This window comes from Stigmatopora argus, chromosome 15, assembly GCF_051989625.1.
Source record: "Stigmatopora argus isolate UIUO_Sarg chromosome 15, RoL_Sarg_1.0, whole genome shotgun sequence".
Lineage (NCBI taxonomy): Eukaryota > Metazoa > Chordata > Actinopteri > Syngnathiformes > Syngnathidae > Stigmatopora > Stigmatopora argus.
The window spans coordinates 3,201,273-3,224,512 of NC_135401.1; the positions used below are offsets into that span (position 1 = coordinate 3,201,273).

The 23,240-nt window shown below is 39.6% G+C and overlaps 1 protein-coding gene across 2 annotated transcripts; it reads right to left on the reverse strand.

Annotated features, from left to right (window-relative positions):
• Window positions 1-11,890: 11,890 nt before the first annotated feature.
• clic4 (chloride intracellular channel 4) lies at window positions 11,891-23,151 on the reverse strand. 2 transcript variants are annotated; one of them, XM_077621377.1, is made up of 6 exons: window positions 22,851-23,151; window positions 15,853-15,962; window positions 14,112-14,237; window positions 13,573-13,679; window positions 13,201-13,382; window positions 11,891-13,022 (listed from the first exon to the last, which is right to left on the reverse strand). In XM_077621377.1, the coding sequence occupies exons 1-6, from the start codon at window positions 22,917-22,919 to the stop codon at window positions 12,858-12,860; spliced, it is 759 nt and encodes a 252-aa protein (XP_077477503.1). In that variant the 5' UTR covers window positions 22,920-23,151; the 3' UTR covers window positions 11,891-12,857. The 2 variants fall into 2 exon arrangements, with proteins under 2 accessions (XP_077477503.1, XP_077477504.1); XM_077621378.1 differs by lacking the exon at window positions 22,851-23,151 and adding an exon at window positions 21,343-21,503.
• Between the last annotated feature and the right edge of the window lie 89 nt (window positions 23,152-23,240).

Below are 23,240 nucleotides of genomic sequence, written 5' to 3' on the forward strand. Positions count from 1 at the left end.
TTTTTTCTTAGTAAGGGAAAATCATTTATTTAATCATTTGTTTTTCATTGCAAAAGGAAATCTAAATTTTCTTTAATTATGTTCCATATTAAAGTGGAAAACAGAAAATATTTTTATATATTTTTAGATTTCACCAAATGATTTTTGAACTAAAAACACAAAGAAAAAAATGGATTGAAAATTTTCAATTATTGATTTAAAAGGGAGAAAATCAGGAAATTTAATATACATCTATAATCTTCATTTTGATTTGATCCTAAAACAGAAAGTCGGCACTCATGATTTACTTTCCCAGGCCAGATTTGGCCCCCCGGCCACCACTTTGACACCTGTGCTCTAAATGCTATGATTGGTTGTTTGTCTTGTACCCTGCAATTGCCCGCCTTGTTGCCCACAGTTGGCTGGGATAGGCTCCGGCGCCCTTGTGACGACAAGCGGAACGGAAAATAAAAAAATGTGTGACTATCCTTTAAGTTTTTTTGTTTTTTTTTAATACCAATGCTAATGTGAATATTGCCTCAGTGTGTGGTAGTTCAAGCATAAATTTCCAGGAAGTCAAAACCAGAAGAGCTTGACTAAAACGCTTCAAAGCGGACGATGATACGCCATTGGCTGAGACCGCCAAGGGTGCCACGGGCTAAAACCAAAAAAAAATGTCTGATGGTATTTAAGATTGCCTTGTTATGAAATGACCACTAGGGGTTCTACTCAATTAGTCTCAAAAGTACTTCATTGAGTTGAGCTGAATCGGAACAGAACTTAGTCGTCGTCGTTTTTTTGCGTTTGGGTTAGCAACGAGCTAAAATATGGTTTTACTAAAGAGCGGGTCAGTTTCCCAGAAACAATACGAGTTATTTCCCAGGCACGTTCATGAGAAATGACACAATAATTGTGTCTTTTTTTGCTTTTTTTTCTCCCACAGAAAATGAGGGTGTGTATCCGAGCACGCTCCTTCCTCTAGAAAATAGGAAATGAGCGCCACGCGCTGCAACTCGATGCCAGCCGTCTTTTAGCGTCTCGGCTAAAACGGCACGGAGGGAAAAAAATATGAGATCCCAGAGGGCCGGGTCTCTCCTCACTTCCTGTTCGGGGCAGGGGAACACGCTAAATTGTGGTTCACATAAACAATGTTTCTATCTATCGCTCTATCTCCCTCACGGTTTTCACGCAAGTGTGCGAGCAAATGAGAATGATTGTTAAAGTCTGTTTTAAGTCACTTGGGAATGCGAGGGGCCGTCGACGTGCAGTTGAGCGTCAGTTTCCGCCACGCAGTTCCCAAGGAGCAATGGCAAAGACACGTAAGCGATCTGAAATTATTCGTCATATGTCAACGTTCATACATAAAAAGGAAAACTATTGGACGGCTATCTGAAAATTTTCCCTTTGTGTTGCAGTAAAAAACACTGTGGCAACAACCTTTAGCCCCTCATTGAAAATGGGCCACACAAGAAGCTGGAGTTAAGCCTGCAGGGGACACCCGGAATCGGTGGCCAGCCAATTGCATGGCACAAGAACACAAACAAACATTCACTCGTAGCTAGAGACAACTTAGAGTGATCCATTAGCCTAGCATGCATGATTTTGGGATGTGGAAGCAAACCAAATTACCTGGAGAAAAGCCAAGCATGCACAATGAGAACAGGCAAAGTCTACATAGGAAGGCCTGAACTCACCGCGGAGTGAACCCTTTAACTCAGAACTGTGAGGCCAACATGCTAACCGCTCAACCAATCAATTTTCTCAAAAGCTAGTAGTGCGCCTTATAATCCAGTGCACCTTCTATATGGATCAATATTGGTTAATCATTCTATGAAATTCCCTTTGGCACAGCTCCATCTAGTTCTATGTACTATAACACAACTCTAACCACTACTACTACAGCGCCATCTAGTGGATGTATAACACAGCCCCCTTACTACTACTACTACCACTACTACCACTCCCACCACGTGACCGGACGTTTGGTCGCCCGGACGTTTGGTCGCCCGGGTGAATATAATTTTGAGAGCTGGTTTCAACAGTAGATATTTAGATATTAAACTCTCTCTCTCATGAATAGAATTTTGAGAGCTGGTTTCAACAGTAAACTCTCTGTCATGTTGTCAAACGTCAGGCGACCAAACGTCCGGGTGACCAAACGTCCGAGTACCCTATCACCACCACCACCACCACCACCACTACTACTGCATCTCATAATGCAGTGCGCCTTATATACTCAACAAATTTTAAGATAGGTATTCATTGAAGGGACGTCTTATAGTGCGGAAAATACGCTATATAAGTTGTATGATGACGTTAGAAATTTACAGTGCAAGAACGTTTGATGCCGTTCTTACAAGCAGTTCCCATGGTTCCACGAGTCCACTGTACTTTTGTATTGACGTCCTCGGGGGACGCCTCCCACTCACTGGTTTGTTTTCATCCTAAATGGGAGCTCGTCTTACACTCTTAATAGTGTGTGCATGTGACATAAACAGTTTGGGAGTGCGTGTTATTGTGCATGCACCTGCACAGACAATGGCAAAGCATTGTTCCAAAGGTGTACGTCTGAGGGTGTGTGTGGGTGAAGGTTAATGTGGCTTTTTTTGTGGTTTTTGTTGAAAGAAAAATTACAGTAATTACAGTGCATAGTACTGAATTTGGAATGTTTTGGTAAATTTACAAGTTATTTGACCTTCAGTGTGAGTTATAATAATGGAATCAGGTTGTCAATTATAGTAAGGTATCTGATTATTTTTCTTAATACAAGAATAGACTAAGTTTAAGTCACAATTGTGTCGGAATTTACTCACAAATCAATTAACTTTTTCAATTCAGTGAAGTAAAATTGGATCATTTCCCACATCAAGGGTGTCCCGCCCTGGTCTAAAATTTTAGGTCTCATTTTCTTTTGAAATGAAATGTTTTATCTTATACTATTCTAAAATTGCGTAACATTATCACAATTCTGTTCTCTTAGTTGGTCCTTCTGAAGGGTCATCAAGGTTTGGGAAAATGGCTTCCAAGTCCTTTTCTAATAAAAAGACCCTCTTCATCCGACATAATAAAATCTGATCTGACACTCCTATTGACAGATGAACAAAAGTAGCATGTACTGAAACAGCCACAAACACAAGATACCTTCCTCCTGTTTCCCTTCATTTCTGCCCGTGAGGCAAGTTGGAAGACAAAGTAAGAACATTTGTCTGGAGATGTCTACAGGGAGCACTCATATTTTCGAATAATTGCTTTTTAAGTGTGGAGATCTTAAGGCCAGATTGGCCACGGAACAAAGAGGGCTGGTGGGGGGCGGAAAACAAAGACGCTACATTGAAGGACTGCTAATGAGGGGATTTTCCAAAAAGATGACAGTGCAGTGAGGGGGCGGATCAGAGGGCGACATGGGAGAGGTAAAGTAGGGAGAATCCATCGCATCACAGTAGGAGGTGGAAAATAAATCTTCTCGGGATTGAAGGAGAACTTAACAAGATATATGTACAGTGGTACCTCTATTTATGAAATTAATTTGTTCCGGAAATTGGATGTTTCATAACTAGAGACACATTTTAAATGCTCTATTTCGTTCTATAGTCCGCAAGATACGACCAACTTAACCCTTTAAAATGATCAAAATGTACCACACATTTTAAAAGCTCTATTTCGTTCTATAGTCCGCAAGATATGACCAACTTAACCCTTTAAAAATGATCAAATTGTACCAATTTTGTATGAAAGTTGGGAAAAACACACAAAAAAAGGATTCATTTTGTTTAAAAACAATATATTCTCTCATTTCTGCTCAATGGAAACGTGGCATAAATTTGATTTTAAAATTGATTCCCTTTTGTGGACCACACAAAAAGGATTTTGGGTTGCCATTTTGCTACCCTTGTCAATGTAAAACTGTTACGTAGACTATATATTGTCAAATCATTCCTTTTTTTCCTGACAAGTGCCATTCCACTCTGCTCCAGTCACACTATGTTATGCCAAACAGTGGCCCTTGCAAGTTTTCTTTTTGCGGTTTCTGGAAATGCTCCCACTTTTCCGGCCTTACCCCAATTTTCTTTAAATACAACAGTAATTGGTTTGATTTCCTACCTACCTCCGGCCTGGTGAGTGGAGAGAGGGGGTTGGTTTAGGGTGGGTTGGGGGCGCTCCACGAGGACTTGCCGCAGCTATCGAAGGGTGGGCGGCCGGCACGCTTGGGTGGTAAAATAGTTTACAAGAATTGAGTGCCAGTGGCGCTATTACCGGTTTAGATGCTGTTTATGGGCAGCTCCTGGAAGCCTGTCAATGGAAATGTCATGAAGAAGAAGTGCAAAGTAGGTCAAGATCATCAAAGACAATACGTCAGAGGTTGGAATGACAGACTATGTGATGTAAACATGGTCACTCGGTGACAGCCATTCTAGTTCAAGTGTGTTAGGTAGGTAGCTAGCTAGCTAGGTGGAATATTTGTTCTGGAGTGCCACTGATAAAGGCCGTCTGTCCAGATGGTAGTGGTGGTAAACGTCAATGCCATTTCATGTGGGCCGGACCATTTTAGATCTAATATCTAGATTTTTTTTTTTAAATTGGATCAAAAGAACTGGATCAAAAGCCCTAAATAATTCATTTTTATAGATCTAAAGATATTTTTATTTGAGCTTTTTTTTTCTTTGTAATGGAAAATGTTTTTTAATCCTGTTTTTTATTTCAAATGGAAACAAAACATTTTTTTAAAGTGGAAAATGGAAAATATTTGTATATTTATTTTTAGATTTTACAAAATCCTTTTTGAACTAAAACACAAAAGAAAACAATAATTTGTTTTAAAAAGGGGAAAATGAGGAAATGTACATCTATCATCATTTGAATTTGATCCTAAAATAGAAACTCATGATTCACTTTCTCGGGCCGCACAAAATGATGCAGCGGGCCAGATTTGGCCCCCGGGCCGCCACTTTGACACCTGTGCTCTAAACAATCTAAGAAAACTGGAAAATCTCTGCAGGAATAAAAGAACTGCTACTGGACTACAACGGACCCCAGCTTTTCCACTTGATTCCCTGGTCTGACAAAACCACAATTAGAGAACCGCTAAGTCGGTGGTGATTTCAACACCCTGCACACCCTCCCAGGGCCTGAACCAGCAGACAACACATGCTAGAAACCCAATCTGGATGTTGAAATGCCTCAGTCCGAGGTACGAGGTTTTTTTTTAATTTTGTTACTGTAAGCAACCGCAACAGACCCCGGTCCGAGGCCAAGGCAGCTTTTTACCATCCAAGGGTAAGACAGGGAACTTTGACTAGTTTCGGCGACTGGAAAGTAAAACAGAGGCTTTTCCAACGAAAGCACGATTCTTAGGTATGTGGTCCGACCACGGGAGAAATGAACCCAAGAGGCTTCCGTAAGGCAACCTTTCTAAAAATGGCACACCCGCACACACACGGTGTGCGGCTTTCCCGGCAAGCGACAGTCCTCTCGGTGGAAAAATATGGTAACCGTTGCATTTAGGCCCAGCAATTTTGATGGATTGCAGAGACGCTGCCGCATTGAAGGCAGACGGAGCGTCGGAAAACAGAGCGTATCCGGGGAGAATTGGCATTTGGTGGGTAAAACGAGGCACTCAAGACAAGGCGTCTAATTACGTAACCGAGTTGTGATCTTGAAGGATGTCAGATCGATTGCTAATTAACTCATTGGCTGCCGTTGGGGTCAAAGGTCGCGAAAGAGTTACTTTGCAAAAAATGGTCGTCTTGAGAAAGGTCTATGGCTGTATTCATCCCTGACCTGCATCTTATTTATCAATTATTATCTATCATTTATCTGTTTGTTGTTATTTGTGCACTTCCCTACTTATTTATGTTGTGACTATTTATACTCTACTATTATTTATTAGTTATTTATGGATTATTTGTCTGTTTGTGCACTTCCCTACTTATGTTGTGATTACTTATTATGTTGACTACTTATTTATTGAATTTATACTATTACTATTTGTTACTTAATTATTGATTATTTATGGATTATTTGTCTGTTTGTTATTTGTGCACTTCCTACTATTTATGTTGTGACTATTTATACCCTTATTATTATTTATTACTTATTTATGGATTATTTGTGTTTGTTTGTTATTTGTGCACTTCCCTACTTATGTTGTGATTACTTATTATGATGACTACTTATTTCTTGAATTTATACTATTACTATTTGTTACTTAATTATTGTTTATTTGTGGATTATTTGTCTGTTTGTTATTTGTGCACTTCCCTACTTATATTGTGATTACTTTTTATGTTGACTACTTATTTATTGAATTTATACTATTACTATTTGTTACTTAAGTATTGATTATTTATGGATTATTTGTCTGTTTGTTTGTTATTTGTGCACTTCCCTACTTATGTTATGACTACTTATTATTCTGACTACTTATTTATTGAATATTTTTACAATTTCTATTTGTTACTTAATTATTGATTATTTGTCTTTTTGTTGTTGTTGAAATTTATGCACACATTATACTTGTATAATGGAAATAAAAACATTCAATTCAATTAGACCATGCGTGGTGCTAACTGTGATTATTTATTTCCATATTATACAGTTGTAGCCCCGCCCACTGTTAAACCCAACGGTTTTTGCGTCAAAACTGAGGCCGCTTCCAAAATTATGAAAATGAACCGTTAAAAAAAACCCTCATCAAATGTATTTTGATCCTAACTAATGTTAGCACACTATGGACTTTCCTGTTGTAAATATGCCAACAGTATAACTGCTGTGATTGAAGTATCTAAAGTATGCACTAAAGGGAGACCTCCTACTAACATCATAGAAACAATGCTAAGGAATGTCAATTCTGAATGCTTATGGAAGCCATATTGGATATTAAAGCAATTGAAATACAAAGCATCCAAATTGCTACTCACGTAAAGTGCTGCCTCTCAGAAGTCACAAATGCGCCGTGGTTTCAACCGTGTCCTTTAGGTCCAATCCCTAAAATATCCTGAAGAAAAAAAAAACAATTCTAAAGGAAAAGTGGGCAAACTATTCCACAAAAGGCCACAGTGGGTTCTGGCTTTCATTCCAACCTCTATAGAGGAAATGTGGTATCTTAGCAGTGCAATCAGTGAATTGCAGTCAGGTGCTTCTTGTTTCAGCAGAAATATAATTGGTTAAACTGTCTGTGCTGCATCGGTTGGAACAAAAACCTGCACCCACGGCGGTCCTTGAGGACTGGACTGTCCACCACTGTTCTAAAAGATAACAACAATATTCAATTTTTCAATTACAGTTGAATTAATTTGCCGCTAATCAAAGCAGGGCCTTTCATTCCCTTTAATGATGGTGTTAAAACAGTGATAGAATAGCTTAGCGGGTCCAAACAAAATGTAAATGATCTTAAATGTTGTTGAAATCAATTGAAAACATTTTTTTAATTATATAAATATATGAAATCAGTTTTCTGTAGATTATTCTGTGGAGAATATCATATGGCAGCATGTGTGCACACTGTGAAAGCCAGACCGACTCAATAATTACAGTGATTTGAAACAGTAAAACCACAGTGCTGTTCCATGCAAAAAAAAAGAAAAGGCAAAAGAGAGCTAGAGAGAGAGATACACACACACACACACACACACACATACACACATACACACACACACACATCCTTTATAAAAACAAGATGGTTTTGGAAAGAGATCCAGGCAGCCGTTCAAAAACAAAAAAATCTCCCTAATTTTGACCCAATAAAAGAGGACATATGTGCCAACATATCAACATCAATGTAAAAGGCACCAACCCTGCACCACAAATATCAAATTGAATAAATAGAAAAACGGCATCATCATAAGAAATTAATTATGGTAAGGAAAAAAACAGACTGCCAAATTTTAGACAGGATGCAGTCCCACTTTACTGACGCTAGGGGTGGTGAGGCAATGCAGATGATTTACACCAATAATTTGACATGGAAATGAGAGATGATAATCTGAACAAGTGGTTAAATAACAAGGAAAAAAATGGAAGTGGGCTTTTGTGCGCCTTCAAATCGATGGCGCCTTAGGCAGTCGCCCACATTGGCTATAGCAAAAACTGGCCCAGAATAAATGTTTTTTTGACAAGGGGACACTAACTTTTTCCTTTCATCGACATAACATCCCTACTTCATTGGAATTGCAGATTGCATAACAACACTGTTTCTGCCATTCCAGGGAATTTTGGGTCTGGCAACACACAAATGCCCATTTTCCGCCCACGCGTCAGTCATTCTTAACTTAACAGAGATATTCACCGCAGGCTCGATGTGTAACCGAAGAAACATAATCTGCCAGGTAAAGTTAAAGAAGTGGGCGTGTCTGCCGACACCGCCAAGTCTTTAATGTCAAACAGCTTTCCCGTCAGAGACAAAATAAAACAGGCCGCTTTTGTACGCTCACAAAGAGACTAAACAATCCCCAACGTGATGTCACCAAGTGTCTTACAAGCGCACGGTTGACACGAGACTTTAAAAGATGTCCTTTATGGAAGGGGGGACTTTGAAGCCTTACCACCCACATGTCTTTTTGTCCCCCCCTTTCAAACACAAACATCTTCGCGCTTGCTTCTCGGTTAAGTGCTGACAGCTGAAAGGACGCGGAGCCAAAAAATGGCAAGATCGTGTGGCTTGTGGCGCCCTCTAGCGGTAAGACGGTGAACCGCGGTAGCATTGAATCTTCGGAGTTAACCGCAGCTTCGCCACAGGGTGGAACTGCAGGATCCGCACGGGGTGAGTGGCCAGTCGGGGTGGGGGCAAAGCAGCCCAAGGGGGTCTACCACAGCCCCTATCTATCTCCCCACCACAGTAGCCACCAAGCCCCTGAGAGGGAAAGCCACCCCACCACATTTTAATGAGGGCTAAAATAAACAATGTGAGCCCACAAAACCCACCCTGACTGGTTGACTGCAGGCCCGATAAGCGGGGCTTTTACTCGGTGGTTTGGGAGTCGATGCGCCACCAAAGATCAGACCGCTATAATTGGGAAGGGTTAAACCAGGGGTGTTCAATTGAAGTTGGGTCGGCGGGCCGCTTTTGTGCCGAGCAGATTTCATGTGGGTCGGATCAGCCTATTTTCTGGGGAAAACTGACAGTGGATTTATGGGCATTTCTGGGTTACTTACTGGTTGGTTTTGGGGGCATTTTAAGGTTCCTTGTTAAGACCTACCATATGCATGCATGTACATCTATATGTATGTAAATGTGTGCTTATATGTATGTATGTGTATGTATGTGTATGTATATGTATGTATATATATATGTGTATGTATATATATGTATATTTATATATATGTATGTATGTGTGTATATATATGTATATATATGTATATATATGTGTATATATATGTATGTGTATACATGTATATATATGTATATATATGTGTATATATATGTATGTGTATACATGTATGTATATATATATAGATATATGTGTATGTGTATATATATATATATGTATGTGTATATATATATGTATCTATATGTATATATGTATATATATATACATATATATGTATGTATATGTGTATATATATATATGTATATGTGTATATATGTGTGTGTATATATGTATGTGTATATATGTGTATATATATACATAGTATATATATAGTATATATATGTAGTATATATATATATATATATATATATATATATATATATATATATATATATATATATTTCAGCAACACGCTTACGATATATGATATACGGGATGAATAAAGTTATCCAATCCAATTCAATCCAATCCAACCCAACTCATTCAGCGCTATTTTGTTAGACTACAAATATTAAAGTGAGTAAAGTGCAATTTTCATCACAAGACTTTTGTCTAATGGGGCCCGCATGGAAAACATAAAAAAACACTGTGCCACCGGGTGGTCCGATAGATAAATGGGTATGCGAAATTACATTGTTTATTACCGAAATGTAAAATTGGGGTGTTTTTCTTAAGCGCGGCCATAAAACACATACGCCATTGATTCTCGTCTTGACAGCAGATGCTGAAACTCTGACATTAAGAACATTTGAAATCATTTTAAGAGCTTAAAAACGTAAGAGCATTCTCAGGTTTCGCGCTTTCCACCAACGTGCCACTCCGAATTACCCGAGGCGCCCTGATGTGTCGTGCCGAGCTATCAAAGCCTTATTTATGACTTCTATAGGCCCAGCAGACAAAAGCCTTCTGTGGCGGCCAAGAAATACATTAAGATTGATGGCTTAATGACAGCGAGTATGATTTTAAGGCATTTGAAAGAAAAATACACCTTTGCTGGAGGTTCAGGGCAGGCCTTCGCACTCTTCTAACCAGCTGCAGATGAAGACTTTAGAACAGTGATGCCAATGTAACCCACGTCTGAAGGCTAACATTTCCGAAGGGCCAAATAAAGGACACCGTGTGCATTGTGTTGCGAAATGCTCTTGGGCTATCGGAGTACAAATTTAGAACAGAGTTTAGTAAATAGTTGGATTTGTTCTATCCCGGTATCCCGGCCAATAAAGGGCAGTAGGTTGGCAAAACCTGAATTGGTTGCCAGCCAATCGCAGGGCACAATGAGACAAACACTCAAAGCTAGGGACAATGTAGCATGCGATTAGTCTAGCGTGCATGTTTTGGGGTTGTGGGAGGAAACCGGAGTAACCGGGGAAAACCCACACAGGTCTGGGTGGAACGTGCAAATTCGAAACATGAAGGTAAGAACCCACTGGGGATTGAGCCCTTGTTCTCAGGACTGTGAGGCGGGCATGCTAACCACTAAACCATTGGTTGATTTTTTTTTTTTTTAATCACTAGTCATGAATCCTGTTTGTACAGTACAGTCTAAACCACAGGTGTCAAAGTGGCGGCCCCAGGGCCAAATCTGGTCTGCCACATCATTTTGTGCGGCCCGAGAAAGTATATCATGGTTGCCGACTTTTGATCAAATTCAAATGTAGATTATAAATGTATCGGGAATATTTTCAGTTTTTTCCCCTTTTAAATCAATAATTCTTTTTTTTTTAAATCCCAAATTGTATTTTTTTCTTTTTGTTGTTTTTATTTAAAAATGATTTTTTTAAATATCTAAAATGTTTCCTCTTTCCCCTTTTTTAAAATAAACAGATTTTTAAAAACGCAATATTTACTCTTTCCTTTTTAAATAAAAAAATGTTCTGATTAAAAAATTGTAAATAAATGTAAAAAATCCACCACAAGAGAAAATTTGCAATTAAAAGGCTCAAAGACATGTGTACTAATTTTAATTTCCAATATTGATCTATCGATCAGCACTATCGGAAAAGCAGTAAATTCATTATTTATTAATTTTGGCATCCTAGTTGCCTGCGACAAAAAAAATTAGTTTGACACCCCTGGTCTCTACGAAAGCAAATACGTACACTGCCATATTTCATGTCAAATGAACATAGTCCATATGTAAAGAATTTTTCTTTGCACTTTGCAGGGCCAAAACTGAGCCGGGCTATCAGTGTGTGTACCCTTGAGCTAGCCACTTCAACAGTGTAAATATTTAACCAGCTGTATAAATGTATTGTATAAAAAAAACCTGCAAAGTGCAAAAAAGCAGCTGTGCAGAGGGGGAAAAATATCAATGCCATGCGGAAAAATGTTCCACTGTCTTAATGGGGAGGGGATCACGGTTACAAACTATGAATTGGAGATATATTAAATAGAATGGCTGTGTAGACCGCAAAAACTAAGAACGCACACATTATTAAGATGTTAACCTTTTTCCTGTGCCAAAACAAATACATTCATAACTAAGGGAAATTTAGCATACAATTAGCCTAGCGTACATTTTTTTTAAATGGGTTTCTACAAGTGTGTTTTTGTGTGTGTGTGATGTAATTCTTGAATCTAAATGTATATAGTCGTAGGCAATACAATTGGCAATTACAAGTTTATTTAAATTTGGTGTTTAGGGTGAAAAATATGAACGAAAACAGCACAGCCTTGATATTATATCGGCGCAACGGCAAACGTACGTCGAATTAAAATGATCCTGCTGCAATAAGCAAGGCAGAGATGAAAGCTCATCTAAAATATCAATCTGTCCCGTTTCATCAAACCGAGACCGTGAAATGTATAAAATGTACACAAGACAAATATTTACAAATCCTTGAAGCAAATGTGACTCCTCACCAAAACATGAAAAAAGTGGTAGAAAATGTTTCATTTTATCGCGCTATGCTAAAGCACTTTTTTAGCTATTCGCTACTTCAAGGTAGACAAAAAAATTGGTTTTGATGCATGATTTTTTTTTTTTTAGATTTAACCGATGACTTAACATTGATTTTTAGACTAAACCGTAATTTTCATTCAACTTTTTTTTGCTACTCAACCTTCGATTTGGAAACCGGTTAAACAGAATCCTATTTGGCATCGTCATTTCCACAGCGACTCACACCAGGCAAGATATGGTTTTAGGCTACATATGAATAAAGATGTTAGACCTTAGATTCTTAGTCTGTGAAAAGGTAGGAATAGAATACTTCCACCTGGTTGGCTATCAGCTATCTACAGTACCTGAAACGACGAGATCTTATTTCACCTATCCAGGTTTGGATTTGCCTCTGTCAAAAACACTGAAAAATTAACGTGTCACGAGCCTGGAAAAGATGCTTCTGAGAGTTCATTTTTTAGGGGGGGTCAGCAAAGGTCACTTATCCCGACTTAGATAAGCACTTGTTAAGAATCGGCCGGTTTCCTCACTTGACAATTCATCGGCAAACCAAAAGGATACAAAAGGTGACGATTTCAGAATGAGCTGCTCGCTGTCACGTGGATGAAAAGATAGAGTTTTTTTCCTTTTCTCGTCTTAGCACTTCAATCGGTCCACGTGAAGGGTGGAGCTTAGTTGACCAGCCTCTTGGCCACGTCTGCGTATGCGATCTCGATTTCTTTGTCGCTGGGGCAGGTGTTGGTGAACTCTTCGCGCGTGTAGGCGTTGTTTAAATACTTCCAGATGGCCGTCATCTCTTTGGGGATGTCAAAACCTCGGTATTTCTTGGCCACCACCTGAAAGAAGAGAAGGTTTTAACAGCGGAAGGTACGGAGTCTTATCAATGGCGAGCAGTCCGTTTTTCCTGTTTAGCATCTTCTGTTACGCCTGAGTCTGTTCCATCAGACTTTCACTGTTAAATCCAATCCCTCAAAGTGGTGAAGACTTTCAATCAGTATTTAAAGTGGCAGATACCTTGACAATATGAAGCTTTGGTAGCAAATTGCAGTCGGCGAGGGTCATTTCTTCGCCATCCAAGAACTTGCGGCGGGAGACCTTCACGTCCTCCATGCTGTTGTGATCGATCTCATCGGGTAAAGGTGAGCGGAGATATTCGTCCAGTTTCTGCAACGTCCTCAGCAGCTGGCGCTCGAGTCCTGCGTGGAATTGTGGGCCAAAGAGCGCTTCAAGGTTGGGCATATATTCATCAACCACAAGGGGGAGGCATTTTATCAAGCGACCAATGTAGAAAAATACGCTGCTACACCCAAAAAATATTTAAAGTGATAAACTAGGAAGGTCAATGCACTTTTTTACTATTTGTATGTGTTGAAAGGGGATTCATACCTTCATTTGTATCTGGTTTGGAGTTCTTAATGAAGGCTGAAAACTTGGCAAATATGTCCATACCAGCTGTGTTCGACTCGGGGTGTCTGGCGCCAAGTTTGAGGTACCTGAAATATATGCATGGATTGGGAATAGTGTCCAATTTTGGTCAAAGTTTGCTTAGCGGCCACATTGACATTCAGGCTAACTAGATTTTGACGTGGGCGGGATCAGTTTATTTTTGGCCCAAAAAAGTTAACTTACTAGGAAATGGAACTGAAAGATGAGCATCCAAAGTTCAAGGTAAGTGAATTGGACATCTATAGTTGTCAATGGCAGCAAATTAGTTCATTTTGTGTCACGTCTTTGTAATTTCATGGTACTTTCGGGTCATTTTTGTGTGAATTTGGATCATTTCTTATTGTTTTGGGGGGGTTTTAGGCTGTTTTGTGGTCATTGGTTGCTTTCCGTGGATTTTGGGGCGCTTCCGGGTTACTTTCTGTTGGTTTGGGGAAATTTTAAGGTTCATTGTTAACGGAAAAAGCCCAAAAAATGCTCACTTGGGAGGGCAGAGGATGTCCTCGAGAAACTCCTCGATCTTGTTGACGTCTGTTTTGACCTCGCCGTTGAAGGTGACGAAGGGAGGATGTGTACCTGGGGCAAGGTTTTGCAGATCCGCGGGCTTCCTGAAAGACACGCAAAAAAGATTTGAGGTGAAGACAAAAACCCAAAACAGCTGCTTTGTTGATAGGACCCTGACATTTGCAAATCAACACTCCTATGAATACAATGTGACCATTTGAATGGTCTTCAATAAACAGGTTGCACTTTGCGACAATGGATCGAGAACAGATGTTTTTAACCACCTGGCCCGGTCTTTAATCATTGAGTTTGTGAGTCTGTGTGACCTTCGCGCTCGCATTTGCATTTCAAACCAGATGTCCTTGTTGGCAGATGACACTGACACGCAAACAAAAATGAGCATGTGTTGAATAATGAGTGTCTACACACACACACACACACACACACAGACGGTCACAGAGTTTCATGATTTTTAGCATTCATACAACATATTATATACTATATTTTCAAACACCCTAAAATAATGGAGAATAGACTAATATCTCCCATTGAGGTAGAAAGTACAAAGCCTAAGATTTGTCACAAGGCCTCCATGAATACAAAAACAGGAAATAACATCAACCCTGTGGCATGCAGTAGGGAAGTGCCACCCTTGACCAATGATAATCAAGCTCCTTGCGTCATTCTTTATACAAAATATTTCACAAAAAATAGGTCATTTCAGGCAACATGAATGTTATACACATACAGACAGCAAACAAGCCTTATTTTGAAATAATGTGTGTTCTCAAATGAGTTTTTTTTAAAAGATGCCTATTTTATAATAGAGTTTTGTTTCAGGGGCTACTAAATAACATCGTACATTGGCTTTTACGTTACATGATTTGACTAAACTGTATTAAATGACACTTCCCTCCCAGGGAAGCTAAGGTTGAGTGCACTCAATGCAAATTGCTGTGCAAATATCCCTTTACAGATCTTGGGTGTAAAACTACATCCAATTGTCCATACATCATTCTTAAGCCAAGAATTATCAGATGCAACAATTACAATGGCCATTACGCCATTGGAAAATGGGAGGAATCGTGAATTAGGAGTCAAAACTGTGCAAGCAAGTTTGTTCGAGGACGGCGTCCAAACAAAATTGGGTTTGGTAAAGGTCATCTGGCAATGGAAAGTACTCTTTTGCAAAAGGAAGGTCGCTGATTAGGACATAATTTAATCTGTGTGATGATAAAAAAAAAAAAAAATTTAAGGGGGCAGTGAGTGTGTGGAGTCTGTTGCATTTAAAAGCGCTTCAGTGCATGTTTTCCCAATTTTCTTCAGTCTGGGAAAGGGTCATGGGAACACCAAATAAACAGTGGGGAGGCAGTCACCATGTCAAGGGTGGGGCCACATCAAAGTATTTCAAAAGTCCCAAGATAACGGGACAAAAACACCCAGCAGACAGACACAACAATATACTACTTTTCAGACTACAAATTGTTGTTGTCAGTGTTCTTGTATAACATTTGCTGGGCGCAGCTGGTAGTCAAAGTTAAATAATTACAGAACTGTATATTCCGGACTATAAGTCGCACTTTTTTCATAGTTTGGCCAACATCCAGTTATGTTATTTCTTTTTCTTCTGAAAAGCTCATGTTAACAGATGTCTATTTAGCCTGTTGATCTCCATTTTACTATTGTTACCCCCTGTATACGAAAGAAGAAGAGACGCACCTTTTGAGGTCCACGGTGGTGACATTGAAGACAACGCCTTTAAGCCACAGGATCATAAACAGTCGTTGGGAGAAAGGACAGTTTCCGATGCTCTCCCCGTCGCTTCCGGCCTACAGTAAACACAGAAAATTGGAATCAGCAACATGCTAGTCATAATGAAAATGCATCCCACCCTTCCCCCTGTACATTATTTGCAAGCATATCAGTCAAAATCTCCCATTTCCGCCATAGACTTAACATTAATCGAATATTACAAAGACAGTTTTCTGAAATATATTACTGGGCAAAATGTAAAAGGGAAGATCGATATTTTTTGAAACATAACCGTGTTAATGAATAGCTAAATATAGAAAATATCAAAATTCAAATCTGTGGATGAATGGAAGACTTTGTTTGCAAATTCCTTTCTGGTGTGAACAGTCTGTCTGCTGTTGTCCTCTGTTTAACATACACACACACACACACACACACACTTTTATCTGCTGGCTTCCATTGTACGACAGCTGTCCCCTACGACACCTTTCACTCCCAATTCAATACAACCCAGTTTCGCGAACGTATGAATGAAAGGTTGATACCACTTGAACTTCCATTGCATTAACCATACACAAACGAAAAAAATGTGATGAATCCGTTCCCCTCACATCTATGATTCATAGATTCAGGTCTAGATAGATCACGGGTGACCATGCGGTAGGTACCACACAGCAACTGTTACCATGACAATCCCAGATACACATGACAGGTGAACCACCATTTCCATTTTTTTAAAGAGGAAACAAAGTGAGATGTTATTTTCAAAAGTTACTGGAGTAAACAACAACAACCTGATTGGAGCAGCCACAATCAAATTAAAAGGATTAGACAATGCTTATATTCAAAATGCGATAAATCGAGCATCTCAGTGGTACAGTAATCCCTCAAATATTGCGGTTAACGTAGACCAAACATGGCCACAACAATTGAAAAATTGTAAAGTAGGGTCCCCCCTATTATAACTACCATTTTTTTTATTTAGTTTTTTTTCCCTCCAGTGCTGAGTCCTAGTAGCTAACGAGTTTCAGCGTGGATTTTCACACTTTTATGAAGTTTTAAAAACAAAATTAATAATTAATATCAGAAAAAAACATTGCAAAATAGTGAATTCGGGATAATCGAGTGAAGACTGTACCGTAATTTCCGGACTGTAAGTCACACATTTTTTCATTATTTGGCTTTGCTTGTAATTTATGTCTTAATTTTTTCACGCTGTTTGCAAATACCTTGTCATGTAGTGATTTTAGACTCTAGTTTTGCAAAAAAATTGTTTATATGTTACATTCACACGCACATTATCGGTGCTGCAAAAATAAGTGATCTTGACCATTACAAAATGAATCAAAAACGTGGCAATTTATAATTTTTGACCATTATCGCAAAGCCCCAGTACAACCAGCCAAGACCTCGTTAAAAACCAAGAGCAGCTGATAATGACACTGTCCACTCCACGTTCTCTACATAAAGCTCTTATCGCAGCTGTGGCAGAATCGAATGAAGTTCCCTACCGAAGACAAATAGGGCAGATAAGCAAGCAAATTATATCAAATGGGGAAGCATTAAGAATGGCAGGTAGTGCAAATTTGACAGGCAAGGGGGAATAATCAATACGACTTGGGAAGAACTCGGAAAGAGTCCTTAAAAGACGTTGGTGGTGCAGTTCTTCCTTCTCCATTTTCTCTCAAAATCACCTCATCCCGGGCCTCTCTGTTGAGTCTGGGGGGGTCTGGGTTTGCGATTGGACGGGAGGAGGGACAAACTATTCCAGAAATGTCCTATCGGACCCGTCAAAGAAAGATCTTTGTTTACTTTATGTGATGATGCTGTTGGTCGGGTTGAACTTTACAAGCTGTGTTCTCATTAAAAAGCCCTAAAAGTCCAATCGAAATCCCATGATCCTTTGGGGCTAATTCAGATGAAGAAATGGGTAAGACCATCATATCGTGGATTGTGAAGCTATCAAAAATAAACGGTTGGCCTTCCACCGAGGTTGCTCGGAAGATCTGAGCTCGGCTATAAAAGCGTGACATTCAAAAAGAGCTCCTACAGAACATTCTATACAGAAACGACACAAAGCTGTTTTTGTTCGGGGGTTTCGGCACGTCACCAGTCAGCTCCTGGCAAGACCTCCTGCCCTGTTGAAGTGAGGCTTTAGTTCACACTCCAACAAAACGTGGGGACAAGACAAGACATTTGTTTGGAAGTCCCTTTAAAGTTCAGAACTGGGAAGGAAGAAGATTTTTCCCTGAAGTAGAAGAAATAGCACCAGTTCTATTGTCTGCCTAGAACAGATCCGGCCGGCCAAGTATTGCAGACAGTTACATCATCCTTGACAAAGCGCCGGCCGTCTGATGTACAAAATAGGCAATATTTAAATCCGAGGCAACTCAGGACACGTCATGATTGCTAACAGTCTGACGAGCTTAAATCAACATTAGGAAAAGGATATGGCTACCGAATGGAGAGTGTGAGTCATGCGTAAGCTAGCTCATTAACAGTCAGTGCATCTCTGTTTGGTCGGAAGAAACAATCGGTTTTCTCTGTCAAACATGATGGTGATCAAGGGTCAGAAAATACTAACCACAATTGTGTTAATGCATTTTGTTTTTTGGCCCAATTTACAAAGTTACCAGGTGTTTTAATAGTTTTTTTACTTTATAGATTCATAAAAATAAGTCAGGGATGAATAATAAGAGCAAAATTAATGTTTAACCCAGTCAGAACTCAGGTTACCGTACAGTCTGAAAATGAGTAGCCGTTACTTTCTCAAAAATTCTTAAACTCAACCCAGAGTTTTAATAGCACAATAACCCTAAAAAGTGGCATTTTATTTACTCATGAAACATCATGGACTTGATTGACATATCTCACTACTGATGATAGATCTTGAATAAAATTCATATTATTACCAAATGGTAATAATATGAATTTTCTTCAAGATCATCTATCATTTCCCATGAAATTTGAAAACATGGACCTAAACAGTTGCTTACCTTCACCTGCTTATCGAGCTTCCACATAATTTTTGGCCACAATAAGAATTAAAAAACATTTTCAAAGCTTAATACTGACCACATTTTTCATAGACTGTTAATGGGTCTCAAAGTTGCAGAACAATGATGGCTTTTGAGCCAAGGGAAGGTCCACCCAAGTCTACGCTCACAGTCTAATTTTAGTAACTTGGCGGCCGAGACCCCCCTCCCCTCGCCAACACACTTTATAGTCTAAAATTGGGTGGACGGCTCAACAAGTTCAGGCCACATTTTGACCGAATAAGGAGCTGAAAATGAAGAACCCAGCAGCTTTCATCTTTCGAGATATGACATGCAGCAGGGATTTCCATTTGGGACAGGCGCCGCTATGGCAATTACAAGATCATACCTCTTCCTTTTTGCCCGATTGCTCTGCAAGCTCATATAGATTTAGCACGGTAATATATATTAAAAAGAGAATAATAGAAAATCAGAGTTCAGTGGTGCCTCTACTTACGAAATATTCCGGTTACAAAAAGCATCAATGGGAAATCTTTGTTCCAAGATACAAAAGCAATTCAAGATCCGAAAAGCAAAACATCCCTCAAAACGTTAATACACTTTTAGCATTATGCATTTTATTTTGAAATTATCGCAATAAAATTGCTCTCCCGTTGACTACATCCCTTCGATCGCCATACGATGTCACAGATTTCGAACACAGTCTTTTTAAGAGTCTACTAAAAGCAACTTCAATATCTTTAACTTTGGCACCCAAGAAAGTGAATTTGAGAACAATGGAACAAATGACAAAAAAAATCCAAATTACAAAACCACTCCTGCAAAACAATACATTTTGTATGTAGATGTACATATAAAATGAAAGTGAACAGTACAGTGGAATGTAGCCTATCTACAACTGACCTCGGAATTTATCCTATAATCTGTAAATAGAGACCATAATTTAGATTAGAATTAGAAAACTCCAAATTACGCTAAGACTTGTTTCCTATCTCCGTTTCAATAATGCATTAAGCAATTATGTCTGGATTAAATTGGCGATGACCAATTATTCCACGGGAGTAATAATAGCCAGAAAAGCTCTGACTAATGTTTACATTACTCAATGGAAAGCTCTCAACTTCTAGTTGAACACAGAACTACTGTGCCGGTGTACTAAAGAAAATCAACTGCAGTGGAAATTTTGAATGAGACGTTACTATCTTATTCAAGCTCAACGTGGAACTGTCCAGCTGTAAATTTGGATGTTTGGTCTACTTTTCAGTACAGATGAAATGAGGAAGAACAAAAAAATTGTGAAATCAAAATAGAACAGCAACCATATTGTCCATTCTTTTTCTTACTAGGTACATTAAATTGAAGTGGACTACTCTAGCAGGCTTGAAGCTACAAACTAACTTATATTTTAGATAAGTACATCACAATATAATTCATCCAGTAGGTCGACGACATAAAATAGTACCACGATGCGTGGACAATTTCACTGTGTATACCGCTTTAACTGTAGCTAGTGAAAAGGGAGTGAGAAACAACAAGCACATCATGAAAATGTTTATGGCTTCTAGTTAAGAACGTTGAAAGGATTTATAAGTAAGGCACAAATTGCAGTCACTTGTGACTGCAACAACGTAAACATATGCAAGACCAGGGTCATTATGTTTGCACTAAAAAGTATATCACAAGACCAAGTCACGTGTTCACACATGCAAACTGATACCAATTTATTTATCTTGCCTATTGTATGAACTTTTTTTTAGACTTTTCTAATATAGAAGCTTGTTGAACTTTTCATCATTTTATTATTGCGGACACCGCATTTTAACTAATTCATTTCATAAAACAAACATGTAATTCAACGGTCTTACACAATATAAGAGGAACAATGATGATTTTTATGTCCGGTGTTTTGTTTGAGCTTCCTATTGTCTGATTTTGCTTATTAGGTTTGTTCATCTGATATCAAAATAAACGTTGTAATAAATAAACGCTAAGGTTCTCGTGCACCTTTAGCGTCACAAAGACAAAATCGTAATTTGAATTTATGATGGGACATTTCTGCGTGTGGCATTTGCATGGGTTTTTCCGGGTACTTCCATTTGTTCTCACATTCCCAAAATATGCTCCCTAGTACATTAAGAGAATACTTTAAATAAAAAGTGAGAATGTGGACAACTGTTTGCATGTCTAGTTAAAATGAGACCAATCCAGGGTGTACGTGGAAGTCAGCTGGGATCCGTTCCAGTTACCCATAGAAATGAGGCCAATTTGTATCAAAAAGGAAATCCATCCACAGTTACCCTAAGAAATACACAAAAATACACTTGTCCACGTCATATAATATATATCAGATGAAAAAAATTGGGGTTTGAAAATTCATTTTAAGGTATTCACTCATTGAATGCGATTGACTGCAAGAGACGTCCAATCCAAAAGATTACATACATGAAATTTAAATATTTACGGATTTATTTGAGGCTTGGTCCTTTATTTTTGAATATTCAGTGGGTGAAAATTTAGGAAAGTGCGACTTTAAAACAGAATGGGATGATACTTTTATGACAGATTAGTCAAAGAGTGCCCAGCCTTCCATCGCACATACGAGAAGAGTGCACAGTCCAAGGAAGGAGGCGTAGAAGGAAATAGTTGGCCACATGATGTGTAAACTTGACCCATGGATGACATCATCTCTCCCGTAGACTCCGAGAGCAATGTTTTCCTACAAACGCTTCCCCAACAAAAGCCACGATTTACATCAGCAACAGGGAGACAACAGTTGGAACCTTCACGAGGTGTCTCCCGAGAGGCCGCTCGTCGCAGCCTGCGAATCCAACAAACCACCCAGAGCTGCCACCCAGGAACGTGGCGCCCTACGTTGTTCATCCAGTCGGAGATATTCGCACTGCCCCACACCTCCGGCTACCCCCTGGATGAACTAATCCGCGTTCCAGTGACAGCTCTAGCGCTGCTGAGGGTAATCCTCAGGCGCCTGGGCCTAACAACAACAACAACAACAACATCAGCAACACTTTTTCCAATAATTTGAACCTCATCGGAGCTGTAAAAGCAATAAAAACAGCCTAAATTAGGGGAAAAACACATTAACAATGCTGTGTTGTTCTCCCATAAAACCTATTTTAGCCCATCTAAACTCTTTCAATAGACGCCCAATCATGTGGCTCTTTTGATTTTGATGAATTTAATAAGGGACCGCCCATATTAATGAACATATACATATGTAGGATTGTAGTTTTTTTTCATCCTTATACTGTCAACTGAAATGACTGTCACTTATATTAATTTTACATCAGAGGCTGCAGCCTTCAAATTTAAATGGACTGGACGTCTATTTTCGTCAATGATACCCAATAAATTCAACTAAAAATCAAATAAAATGTTGGTCCAGTTCAACATGAACATTGGCTTGCCATTGAACGCAGCATCCAATGCGCCAAACATTCAAATCCAGCCGCCCTGCTTAAGAAAACGCAAATCGACGTCCCAAAGAAAAACCCGCAACAATAAAAAGTCGCGATTTCACTGAAAATAAAGAGAATTACGCGCATCATCGCCTGGGAAAATGATAACCAAGCGCCACCAACAATGCAAGTTATTGTGGAAACGGCACTCTTTGTTTGGAAAAGTGATGAATTCACCCCTAAATTTCAACGTCTGGTGGCATAGCCTCGTTACCCATAAGGGAGGTCAGACGATTCCATCATGTCACCGCGGGGGTGACCAATGTATGGCGCTCTAATTGCTGGAAGGCTCCACTAAAGCAGACAATAGCCGGTGGACATGGTGACGCTACCCCGAGAAATGGTTTCAGCCCAACCACATGGCAAAGGCTAACACCGCATTCGTCCAGCGGTGGCGACCCCCCCAAAAAAATCAACCCATCCCGAGCCGGGTCCAGTTGTTTCAAACCCATATTTGATCCACGATTTGCGCTTTCGCCGATCGAGAGCTTACCTTGACGAACAGCTCAATAACAGGCTCGTTGTCCGCCTTGACGCCGTTCTGCGGTACCGACAGTGACATGGCGACCGCTACTTTCTTCGAAGTTTAGCTGGAAGGAGAGACGAGTTTTCTTCTGATCTACCACGCCCGATGTGAACTGCCGATCTTGAGCACTTTGGGGGGACTTGCGGTCCACGCTGCGCTTGGTCTGGCCGAAGAGCCGTCCGCGGCTGCTGGCGATTACAAAAGCCGACGAGATAGAGTGGGGCTGGGCTGGGCTGGGCTGGGTTGGGCTGGCCGCACTGTTGCGTTCTGGCGTCGATCGTCCGTCCGTCGGATTCGTTACGAGTTGGGCTGACGTCACTGGAAAGCGATGAGTCTTCGGAAAAAAATGGGAAAGAT